Source organism: Barbus barbus, assembly GCF_936440315.1.
Source record: "Barbus barbus genome assembly, chromosome: 6".
NCBI lineage: Eukaryota > Metazoa > Chordata > Actinopteri > Cypriniformes > Cyprinidae > Barbus > Barbus barbus.
This window is the reverse complement of record NC_136734.1, coordinates 573,279-586,039: the sequence shown is the minus strand read 5'-3', so window position 1 is coordinate 586,039 and position 12,761 is coordinate 573,279. Positions and strand designations below refer to the sequence as shown.

Sequence of the window (12,761 nt, the reverse complement as noted above, 5' to 3'; positions counted from 1 at the left end):
AGATGAGAAACATGAGCGGGTCAACACAACCTTTACTAGAACTAGTGCTGCTCTCTCTCTCTCTCTCTCCCCAAAGCATCCAAACTCCCAAACACAGATTCATTAACCTTCACAAACGGCCCTGAAACAGATATAAACTGCACGGTGCAGGAATGCCATCATACGCTCAGTGGCATCGTGAGTCTGCGCTGGTGCCATCTGCCCTTAACATGCAAATAAAGCAATTAAAATTCACAGCACACCGCTGCCAACGTGACACGTCCATCCTGCTTCAGACCGGCCAATCCTGCGGCCAGCGGCACTGCTCCGCTCCTGTTCGGCACACGCTGCATTCATTAACATTCACTGGCACTCGTTCCTGGGTTTGGAGACTCATCTTAATTGATTACAGCTCATGTGTGTGTGTGTGTGTGTGTGTGTGTGATTATGGCAGTGGTTCAGGACTGTCATTTTGGCCCCATCGTGATGTTAATTATCCCGTGTTGAACAGCGAGAATCAACTCAGAACAATGTGTTGCAGCACAGATCTGTGTGTGTGTGTGTGTGTGTGTGTGTTTTCATGGGTTGATGCAGTTCTATAAAGCTGAAATTAGTGGCAGACATATATTGTAGTTTGTTATCAGCATTGCACTCTGAGTGCAACCGATCCGTGCATTCAATGCAAGTGTGCTTTATATCCTCAGCTTCTCTTTTCCATTTCTAAAGGAGCAACAGATTGGAGAGAATCTGACTGAGCGAGTGTTAGAAACGCATTCACAGCTGTGTTTGCAGTCAGTGCTGTTATTACTAACGAAAACTATTTTTGGTATTAGAAATAAAGTTGGAATAAAATAAAATAAAACATAAGTAATAGATGAAAAGCTTACTTAAAAATAAGAAATACTGGCTTGGCAACTAGCTGAAATAAAATAAATAGAAGTATAAAATTATTACAACTAAAATAAAAGTTATTAAAGCTAAATGGAAATAAAAAAGTAATAAAAATGACAAAAGCACAATATAAAATTAGAAAAAAGAAATAAAGCTGAAATCAAATAAAATACAAATTAGATGAAATAAAATAGACAATAGATAAATTTCATCTAATAGACAAATTAGATGAAAAACTTAAAAATAAGAACTGTTGCTTTGGCAACTAACTGAAATAAAACAAGATAAAGTACTAAAATTATTAAAACTAGAATTAAATAAAGTTATATAGAAATATTTAAAAAATGAATTAATAAAAATGACAAAACAATCTACGAAGTAATGTCAAAGAAATAAAGTACTAAAATTAACTAAAACTAAAAATGGAAATAAAATAAAAAGAACCAAAAACTAATAAAAATAACAAAAGCTTAAAACAAAATTACTAACATAAAAAATACCTACATTTAAAAAATTAACATCTAAAAATAAAAGCTAATTTAAAACATTAATAAATACTTAAATAGTATATCAATAAAAATAAAATAACCTTAATATAGCATATAATATATATTAAAACAACAACATATATGTGTATGTTTCTGACCCGCATGACCTTCATGTTGAAGGTCAAACGACTGATCTGCAGACACACAGCAGACCGACTGTGCTTCACATCAGATGAAATATGAGTCTGTCCTGATCAGATCCAGACAGATGAAGAGTGGAGGAGCTAATAAGAGCTCAGAACATCAGAAAGCAGAGGAGCGGAGCTGCTTTATTAACACTCGTTCTGCAGGATTCCTCGTTAGTGCGACAGCAGCCGTCAGCCGTGTGACAGAGAGGCCAAACACTACAGCATCACGGTATAACACCACAGGAGAAACCGCATTAACATGAGCCGCAGCCGCCAAACAAACCCAACCCACAGAAACAGAGGCGTCAGCCAGGCACAAGAAAAATATTAAAAAAATATAAAAAGGTAATTGCAACTTTTTATCTCACAATTCTGACTTTTTGTTTTTTCTCAAAATTGCAAGATATAAACTTTTGGAAAAACTTTCCACAACTTTTGTATAATTGCGAGTTTGTATTGCAGTTCTGATACGGTCTCTCACAATTCTGATGTATTTTCTTAAACTTGCGAGTTTTTATGACAATTTTAAGTTTATTCCTCACAATTCTGACTTCATATTGCAATTCTGCAGTTTTTTCTTAGAATTGTGACATTATATTTTGCGATTCTGACTTCATATATCGCAGTTCTGTCTTTATTTTAGAACTGCAAGTTTGTATCACAAACCTTTTTTAAACTTGTTTCGCAATTCTGACGTTTTTGTAAGTTTATATATATTGTAATCCTATCGTTTTTTTTTTGTTTTTTTTGGGAATTGCAACTTTGTATTGCAATTCTGACGTTTGTTTTAGAAGTGATATTACAATATCTTGCAATTTGATTTTTCTTAGAATTGTTATTAATTTTAGAGTTTATCATAATTCTGACTATATCTCACAATCCTGAATATGTTTTGTATATTTGTATATATGTACACACACGCACGCACACACATGTTGGGTTTCCATGTTTTATGGGGACATCCCATAGGCGTTGTCACGGTTCATGAATTCACTGGTTTCTTCATGTCTCGTGTATTGTTGTTCTCTGTGTGTGTGTGTGTGTGTGTGAGTGGGCGTGACCGCTCACTCCAGTCATCAGCGCGCCAGCTGATCTCTATTCCCGCACCAGCTGCTGCCAATCTACTCACCTATAAAGTCTCACCGCACTTTCCTCTCCTTGTCAGATCGTTGTTTGATGTCCTCAGAGTGTCTTCCCGTGTCGTCTGCTACCTGGTTCCTGGTCCTTGTTTCGTCGTCGTGGTTCGTCTCACCTGGATGTACACTGTCTCTGGATTCACCTACTCCACTCATCACCTGCACGCTGTCTGTCGAGTCCCTGCGCCACCTGCCCACCCGAGAGACTGTGATTGGTGTGTTTTGTCCTCTGACCCAAATAAACCTTTTTGGTTACTTGCATCCTTGCTTCCGCTTGATTTCTGCCGTGACAGAACGATCTGACCATGATGGAAGCAGCAAGAGGGTCCTCTTCTCCGCTAGAGGAATTCATCCGCGCCAGTGTGTCGCGGATGGACACACAGGAGAGGAATATGGCGGAATCGGGTCGGGCGATTCAAGCTCTGGTGACGCAGGTGTCCGAGCTCACTCAGCAATTACAACATCTGCGAGTTCCCACTGTGCCACCCACACCGCCTACTCCCCTCGTAACATCTGAGAGCGTCTCCCAGTCAGAGCCCCGCCTACCAACTCCGGAATTATACAGCGGTGAGCCGAACTATTGCAGAGCATTCCTCACACGATGCTCTATGCATTTTGCTCTGCAGCCCAGGACCTTCGCCGACGACCAAAGCAAGGTGGCGTTCGTGCTCACGCTGCTGACTGGGAGAGCAGCACTATGGGGAACAGCGGTGTGGGAAAACCAAGATCCCTGCTGTGCCTCGTTTCAGACGCTCTCCGCCGAGATGAGAAGAGTTTTTGACCGCGCGGTCGCGGGTAGAGAAGCGGCGCGGATTCTGGCGGATCTCAAGCAGGGAGAGAGATCCGCCTCCGATTTTTCTATCGAGTTCCGGACCTTGGCGGCAGAGTGTCAGTGGAACGAGGAGGCGCAGTGGGATATGTTCCTGCATGGGCTGGCTGACCGTGTCCAGAGGGAGATATATATGTTGGACTTACCAACCACCCTCAACGGACTAATAGAACTGGCTCTTCGGGTGGACTCGCGACTCTCTCGAATCGAGCAGCGGAGGTTACCAGCGCGTTGCTGTGGAGAGAGACCGACGGTAGGAGCCAGCGACAGGGACGCGGTCAGCTCTGTCTACGATCATGAACCCATGCAGGTCGAGCGAGCTCGGCTTTCCCGGGAGGAGAGGGAGAGGCGGAGATCCCAGGGCTTGTGCCTGTGCTGTGGCACGGCAGGACATTTCGCCTGCTACTGTCCAGTAAAAGGGGCAAGCCCGGCAGTAAGTCTGAGGCTACTGTCGGGTGGGATCTCCGCTGAGAAGACCTCATCGACATCTACACTCCTCCCGGTAAGACTACGATGGTCAGCCCACACTCAGGACTGTCACGCACTGCTGGATTCTGGGGCCGAGGGTAATTTCATGGACTCTGATTTTGCACACAGGACTCAAGTTCCCCTTCTACCCCTCACCCAGACCATCGCAGTTCACGCCCTCAATGGCCAAGCCCTTCCCATCATTTCCTTCACCACCGGACCTGTCACACTCATCGTATCTGGCAACCACTCTGAAACCATCTCCTTCTACATTCTGGACTCCCCCCTCGCACCCATTGTTTTAGGTCACCCCTGGCTCACCAAGCACAACCCCAGAATCGATTGGCAGCAGAGAACAGTATCGGAGTGGAGCAGTAAATGTTATGAGTCTTGTCTTATGTCTGCTTGTCCGTCTGTTTCTGTTTCTACGTTTCAGGAGGAGGCAGTGGATTGGTCAAACGTGCCCACGGAGTATCACGACCTGAAGGAGGTGTTCAGTAAGTCTCGTGCTGCTTCTCTCCCTCCGCATCGTCCCTATGACTGTGCTATAGAGTTACTGCCAGGTACGTCTCCGCCTAAGGGCAAGTTATATTCACTTTCTGTTCCAGAGAGAGAGGCTATGGAGAAATATATTTCTGATTCTCTGGCAGCGGGGTTCATCCGTCCCTCCTCTTCTCCAGCGGGGGCGGGGTTCTTTTTTGTGGGGAAGAAGGACGGGTCCCTGCGACCTTGTATTGACTACCGGGGGCTGAACAACATCACGGTAAAGAATACGTATCCTTTGCCGCTGATGTCCTCAGCCTTCGAGAGGTTGCAGGGAGCGTCAATCTTCACTAAACTGGACTTACGTAACGCTTATCATTTGGTCCGCATTAGGAGGGGGGATGAATGGAAGACTGCCTTTAACACCCCCAGGGGGCACTTTGAATACTTGGTTATGCCCTTCGGGCTGTCCAACTCCCCGGCAGTCTTCCAGGCACTCGTCAACGACGTGCTGCGAGATATGGTCGATCAGTTCATATATGTTTACCTGGATGACATATTGATTTTTTCTTCTTCTCTCCAGGAGCACGTGCAGCACGTTCGACGAGTGCTTCAGAGGCTGTTAGAGAATGGGCTTTTTGTCAAGGCGGAGAAATGCGCTTTTCACGCACAGTCTGTTCCCTTCCTAGGGTACATTGTGTCGTCTGAGGGAGTGCGTATGGATCCTGAGAAGGTTAAGGCTGTGGTGGATTGGCCAAGTCCAGATTCCCGTAAGGCCCTACAGAGGTTTCTGGGGTTCGCCAATTTCTACCGGCGGTTCATTCGCAATTTCAGCCAACTAGCCTCGCCTCTGACCGCCTTGACCTCCCCCAGAACTACGTTCAGGTGGTCAAACGCAGCTGAGGCTGCGTTTGCCAAACTGAAAGGCCGCTTTGTTTCAGCCCCCATCTTAGTAACCCCTGATCCATCATGTCAGTTCGTGGTGGAGGTCGATGCGTCAGAGGTGGGGGTAGGTGCAGTGCTATCCCAACGTTCTCCGGCAGACGACAGAATGCATCCATGCGCGTTTTTGTCTCACCGTTTGTCCCCTGCCGAAAGTAATTATGACATTGGTAACCGAGAGTTGTTGGCAGTCAAATTAGCATTGGAGGAATGGCGTCACTGGTTAGAAGGGTCGGGGGTACCTTTTATCGTATGGACCGATCATAAGAATTTGGAATACATTAGAACTGCTAAAAGATTGAACTCCAGGCAGGCTCGGTGGGCACTTTTTTTCGGACGTTTTGACTTTACTCTCTCGTACCGCCCGGGTTCCAAAAACATCAAACCCGATTCTCTATCACGTATTTTTGACCGTTCCGATCGCCCGTCTACTCCCGAGTGCATTTTTCCGGAGACCCTAATTGTCTCCACACTCACATGGGAGGTCGAATCGAAGGTCAAGACGGCCTTACAAGGGGTAACGCCTCCGGTCGGATGCCCACCGAACCGGTTATTTGTGCCAGAGGGATTACGGTCCGACGTTATTCAGTGGGGACATTGTTCCAATGTGGCTTGTCATCCAGGAGTCAGTCGCACTACATCTTTAGTCAAGCAACGATTCTGGTGGCCACTCATGGCTCGCGATGTTCACAGTTTTGTTTTGGCTTGCTCAGTTTGTGCCACTGGTAAGACTTCCAATAGACCCCCAGATGGGCTCCTTCAACCGCTGCCGGTCCCTTCGAGACCCTGGTCCCATATCGCTCTAGATTTTGTCACCGCCCTCCCACCCTCTCAGGGTAACACGGTAGTTTTGACCGTGGTGGACCGATTCTCGAAGGCGGCCCACTTTATTCCCTTGCCCAAATTACCCTCAGCCAAGGAGACAGCGGTAACAGTCGTGGACCACGTCTTTCGGTTACATGGCCTCCCGACGGACGTGGTTTCCGACAGAGGACCCCAATTTGTGTCCAAATTTTGGCGAGAGTTTTGTAAATTGCTGGGTGCTACGGTTAGTCTGTCCTCAGGGTTTCATCCCCAGAGCAATGGTCAAACTGAGAGAGCCAACCAGGATTTGGAGAGAACGTTGCGATGTCTGGTCTCCAAGAATCCTTCCTCATGGAGCCAACAACTGTCAATGGTGGAGTACGCCCACAATTCGTTACCAGTGTCATCTACGGGCCTGTCTCCGTTTGAATGCAGTATAGGTTACCAGCCACCAATTTTTCCTAGTCTGGAATCCGAAGTCGCGGTTCCCTCCGCTCACGCCTTTGTCCAGAGGTGTCATCGCACTTGGACTAGAGCCCGCGAGACTCTACTCCAGGTGGGAGCGCGCACCAAGGCCAAGGCCGATCGCCACCGGTCTAGACCTCCCGTATACGTCGTCGGTTCCAAAGTGTGGCTTTCTACCAAGAACATTCCTCTCCGCTCCGTATCGAATAAACTTGCTCCTAAATTCATTGGCCCGTTCTCTGTCACCAAGATCATTAGCCCGGTGGCAGTCCGCCTCAACCTCCCTCCAGTGTACAGGAGAATTCATCCCGTGTTCCATGTATCCAGGATCAAACCCGTCTTTTATGCCCGTATTAATCCGCCAGCCCCGGTTCCCCCACCGCCGCGACTCATAGAAGGGGAACCCACTTATTCGGTTAATCGTATTCTGGACTCAAGGCGGAGGGGACGCGGATTTCAGTACTTGGTGGACTGGGAAGGTTACGGTCCGGAGGAGAGAAGTTGGGTGCCTGCTAGAGACATTCTGGATCCCTCCCTTATTGATGATTACAATCGACAGGTAAGGGAGTCTGGGAACACCAGGAGGTGTTCCTAGGAGGGAGGGTACTGTCACGGTTCATGAATTCACTGGTTTCTTCATGTCTCGTGTATTGTTGTTCTCTGTGTGTGTGTGTGTGTGTGTGAGTGGGCGTGACCGCTCACTCCAGTCATCAGCGCGCCAGCTGATCTCTATTCCCGCACCAGCTGCTGCCAATCTACTCACCTATAAAGTCTCACCGCACTTTCCTCTCCTTGTCAGATCGTTGTTTGATGTCCTCAGAGTGTCTTCCCGTGTCGTCTGCTACCTGGTTCCTGGTCCTTGTTTCGTCGTCGTGGTTCGTCTCACCTGGATGTACACTGTCTCTGGATTCACCTACTCCACTCATCACCTGCACGCTGTCTGTCGAGTCCCTGCGCCACCTGCCCACCCGAGAGACTGTGATTGGTGTGTTTTGTCCTCTGACCCAAATAAACCTTTTTGGTTACTTGCATCCTTGCTTCCGCTTGATTTCTGCCGTGACAGGCGTAATGGTTTTTATACTGTACAATCTGTATGTGCTATTGCCCTACACCAACCCTACACCTAAACTTAGCCCTCACAGGAAACATGCTGCATTTTTAGATTTTCAAAAAACTTTATGCTGTATGATTTATAAGCTTGTTTCCTCATGGGGACCAAAAAATGTCCCCACAAGATTCAGATTTACTGGTATTACTATCCTTGTGGGGACATTTGGTCCCCAGGACGTGATGAATACCAGGTGCACACACACACACACACACACACACACACACACGTATAATATATATATATATAATCGCATACAAAATAAACGTTTTTGTTTACATAATATATGTGTTTGTGTACTGTGTGTATTTATTGTGTATTTATAAATACACACACATACAGTATATATTTTGAAAATATTTACATGTATTTACATGTCTATATTTATATTCATATAATTTATATTATAAATACATATATTTAATATATAAAAATAATAGTTTTCTGAAATATATACATGCATGTGTGTGTATTTATATATATATATATATATATAAATACACACAGTACACACATATTTTATGTAAACAAAAACTTTTATTTTGTATGCGATTAATTGCGATTAATCATTTGACAGCACTAATAAATATATATATATATATATATGCACACACACACACACACACACACATACATACATAGTTTTTGTATTAAAAAATAAAAAGGTCTTTTAATAATAAATATCATAAAGTCAGCTCTTTTTATTGTCTTATTCTTTTAGACTGTGATCCACTTTCTCTCATCTGTTATGAAGCACATAATTAATCTTCAGGGTAAACAGCTCAGCTTTATATTCCACATCACTCAGATTCATCAGAGCCTCTCGACTGAATCCTAATGGAAAGAAAAGCAAGTTAACGACTAATAAAATCGATAAATATTTAAGATGCTGTCACTGTTGCTGGTGTGCGTGCCGTCGCTCTCTGACCTGCCCTCTCGCCGGCTGTTTTCCTGTATAGAGGCCATCTGTCTGATTCTGCCATTAATAACCACTAGCAGCGCAGCAAATGATGCACAAATAGACAGTTTAATTTTCAAGTGAAAAATTCAATGTTTGAGTCTGAAAATGATCCTGCTGAACATGATGCATCGCTAGAAAAGAGCAAGTTTGGTGAAATGTAGTTGTGAATTTGGACCGAAATTGCCATTGCATTCATATTTAATTCTTAAGAATATCAGAGAGAATCATTAGCGTCAGGGTCGCACATCCCACGCATTACTCAGTAAAACGCCTGATGATGTTTAAAGATGGATTCCCAATGCTCACTGTTGATGTGTGATAGAGACGGGCTGCAGTTCAATCTAATGTCACAATCATCATTCTGCAGAGCGTCAGACGGACAGAATGCATTCTGGGCTCTTTTGTTGGTCTTTGGATGGGCAGAAGCGCAGCGGCACACAATGAAACCCAATTTCCTCTCATAAACAATCCGTTATCAGGGCACTCAGACAAAGCAGGTCATTACAGTGTGACGACTGGAGGACACACACACACACACAGAGAGAGACACTATCCAGGGAAGACCAATGACACACTACACCAACACTGCATATATCAAATTTAAACACTAGTACTGTATATAATAGTATTTAAATAAAAATATATAATGCAATTATATAATAAAAAATAATAATTGAATTGATAATATAAAAATAAATTCTTGACATGACAGTGATAAATTCTTAGAAAACATTACAAAAGGCTTTTTAAAATAATAATATAATCTAAAATAATAATGAAGGTGAAATACAGTGCATGCTCTTGATGATGATATGATGATATGTGTAATATCCTGTCACCCGTGTGTGCGCTGAACCTCACAGAAATTACATTCGTCCTGAAATGAAATCAGTGCATGAGTGTTTCCGAGCTTGTGTGTTTTACACAGATCTGCTCTCTTCACGGGGTCGCTGTGTGGATGAATGCATGACAACTGAGAGCCTGACGCTATCAATCAATCCAAACCTCTACAGTTCAGACTGACCTGAATCTCTGCATATCATCTGTAGATGTCTCGTGAGTGGAAATAATGTGTGTTTGACTGCTGCAGTGTTGGTTTATCAGAGCTTGACTGATATAAACAAACACACACTAATGTGAATGAATAATGAATGAAGCCCTGCTGAGCGCTCTTCATAACACACACACACATGCTCAACCCAACCATACAGACTCAGGCTTCAAGAAAACACTTCAGACTCATTTGAGCACATGACAGTCACCTCTTGTGTTTTGCAGCATAATTAATACTGAGTGAATGCTGTTGAATCATAACTCACCCGTGAGTAGACGACCTCCAATGAGATGTTCTGCGGTGGAGCACTAGGCACTGCGGACACACAAACACACACCACAGTCATCAGGATCAACACTACTGCACCCCACAGGTCACCTAATGGCTCTGGAGACAGTTAACTGGTTTAGTTAAGTTAGTGAATCTATCTCTCTCCAGCGGAACAGACGCAGACGGATGTTCTTCCATCAGAGGAACACAATCAATCTGTAAATGAGGCTTTAGATAAACAGGCCGTATCTGAGACGCTCTGCAGGTCAGGAGGTTATCTGAGGACTCGCTGCATGAGTTTGGATTAATAGTTTGGAGACATTAATGATTAACCTAAAGACTGTGTGTGAGTGTGTGCATGCATGTGCACATATGGTGTGTGGGAGTGTGTGCTTGTATATGCACATGTGAGTGTGTGTGTGTCTGAATGCATATGTGTGTGTGTGTGTGAACGGAAGCATGTGTGAGAGTGTGTCCATGCATGTGTGAGCAAGTGTGTCCATACCTCTGTGTGTGCATGCATATCCAAATGTGTGAGTGTGTGTGTGTGTGTGTGTGTGTGTTTGTGTGCATGCATATGTGTGAGTGTGTGTGTGTTTGTGTGCATGCATATGTGTGAGTGTGTGTGTGTTTATGTGTGCATGCATATGTGTGTGTGAGTGTGTGCACATGCATATGGGTGTGTATGCGTGTGCATGTAAATGTGTGTATGTATACATTTGTGTGTGCATTGATGTGTGTGTGTGTGTGTGTGTGCGTGAGTGTGTGCATGCATGTGTGTGCATGGATATGCATGTGTGTGAGCACGCATATGAGTGAGAGTGTGCACACATATAACTAAGTGTGTGTGCATGCATATGAGTGGGTGTATGCGTGTGTGTGTGTGTGTATGCATGTATATGCGTGTATGTATGCGTGTGTGTGTGTGTGTGTGTGTGTGTGTGTGTAGAATGCCATCACACAATTTCATTAGCGTGACACGAGGGCCTTTAATTAAGCAGTGAAATGGGGAAGGAGCAGCAGCGGCTCATTTGAATCATTCTGCCGCGTGTCTCTAATGGAAGCTGACACGCAATAAATTCCCGCAGCCTCTTAGAGCCGTGCTGAAGCTAATGCAAAGAGACACTGTGGCCAATGAGAGAAAGACACGCGCGGGTTAAGCTGCTCGCACAGACATCTGGAGAAAATCACGCCAATATGAGACAAAGAATCAGAGGAGTGCATGATGGGAATGGATTGGAGCGAGTGGGAGAATGCAGCAGGTCTGAGCAGCATGTTAAGAAGCTCGCACTCGTCTCGCTGTCTCTCTTAAAGAGCCACGTGCTGCACCTCCCCATTTTACATCCGCTATAAACCTGTGCTCCACTGATGGGATTTTTAATGACTGGTACTGATTTCAGCACTGCAGGCTTTACATTACATAATAGAGAGAAATTCACAAAATTAATTTAAATATTACATCAGGCTTATAAAATGAAATATATAATATAATATAATAATTCTAGATTTTAGGGCATTTGTAAGTCACTTTAGATAAAAACCTAAATACTAAAATAAAATCATTAAAAAAAAAACAAGAAAAAAAAAATACATAAAATAAAATCATAAAAAAAGAATGTCCATGCTCATCTATCTCTGTGTCCGTGACACATCTAAATCTACAGGATGACATCGCCAGGCTCCATTCAAACAATTCAAGCTGGGTGATGCTGATAAGAGCCAGTGATTGAATCTTTGAGAATTACTGCAAACATAATCCTGAGGTTAACACATAAATCAATAGCCTGATGTTAGACAGCTAATGAGAAGGGCTGCTGGGAAATATAACCTGCTTTAGCATTCAAACACAGCTGTGGCACTGAGCTGCTTCTAAAACAGTTTACCTTCAGGCTACAGAGAAACAGCAGTAGACGAACAGACGGACAGCATTCGACTTTAACATCAGAAAACTCAAGCTACATCGGCTCCAGCAGATTCAGACAATGCACAGATCAGGACAGACTTTTAATTTATTTAATTTATTTTTTATTAATTAAAATATTTAATTTAAAATATATTTTATTAATTAATTAAAACATTTTATTTTATTTTATTTTTATTCCAAATGAAAGCGCACACAGTTTCTCCTGGACAAATCTGATGCAGCAATACCAGAATACATTGTGACAAATTGAGCCAAGATGGCGACTATGAATAAATATATTCATTTTCTGATCAGGAAGGTGTGTGTGTGTGTTTTCTCTTTCTCTCTCTCCAGGGACTCTAATTGAATTCGAGGGAAGATCCCGGCTGCTTCTTGAATGCAGACGCAGTGAAGCAGAAAACAAATCAAACGTGTCTCAAACGTCTCCTGTCAGACTGTCAGAGTTGAGTGACATGCTGTGAAATTGATTGACGCTTCAGATGTGACGGCCTGAATATTACTGCCACATCAAAGCCGTCATTAGTGTGTGATTAACTGGATGGCTTATGGAAACATCTCCTGAACGCCATGACCTGATTGTTGAGAGGTGCTGAAATCGTGTTTGGTCTCATACTGTATGGCGTATCTGGTCAGTGTCTGCACTTGCTTGGCCATTTTTAGTGATTAACAGCAAAGTGGGTTCAGCTGAATTCTAGCAGTGATTTGTTAGATGGGTATAAAAAAGGTTATTATACTGCGGCAGCCCTCGTGTGAAGCCCTCTTACTGTGAAG

The 12,761-nt window shown here is 43.9% G+C and overlaps 1 protein-coding gene across 1 annotated transcript in view; it reads right to left on the bottom strand.

The window, feature by feature from the left end:
• Positions 1–12,761, bottom strand: part of dcc (DCC netrin 1 receptor) — a gene marked incomplete at both ends in the record, with an annotated part of 118,758 nt that overhangs the window by 43,170 nt on the left and 62,827 nt on the right. Inside the window, one exon of the mRNA XM_079419670.1 lies at positions 10,062–10,111. Coding sequence (XP_079275796.1) covers positions 10,062–10,111 — 50 coding nt within the window. The remainder of the gene's footprint in view (positions 1–10,061; positions 10,112–12,761) is intronic.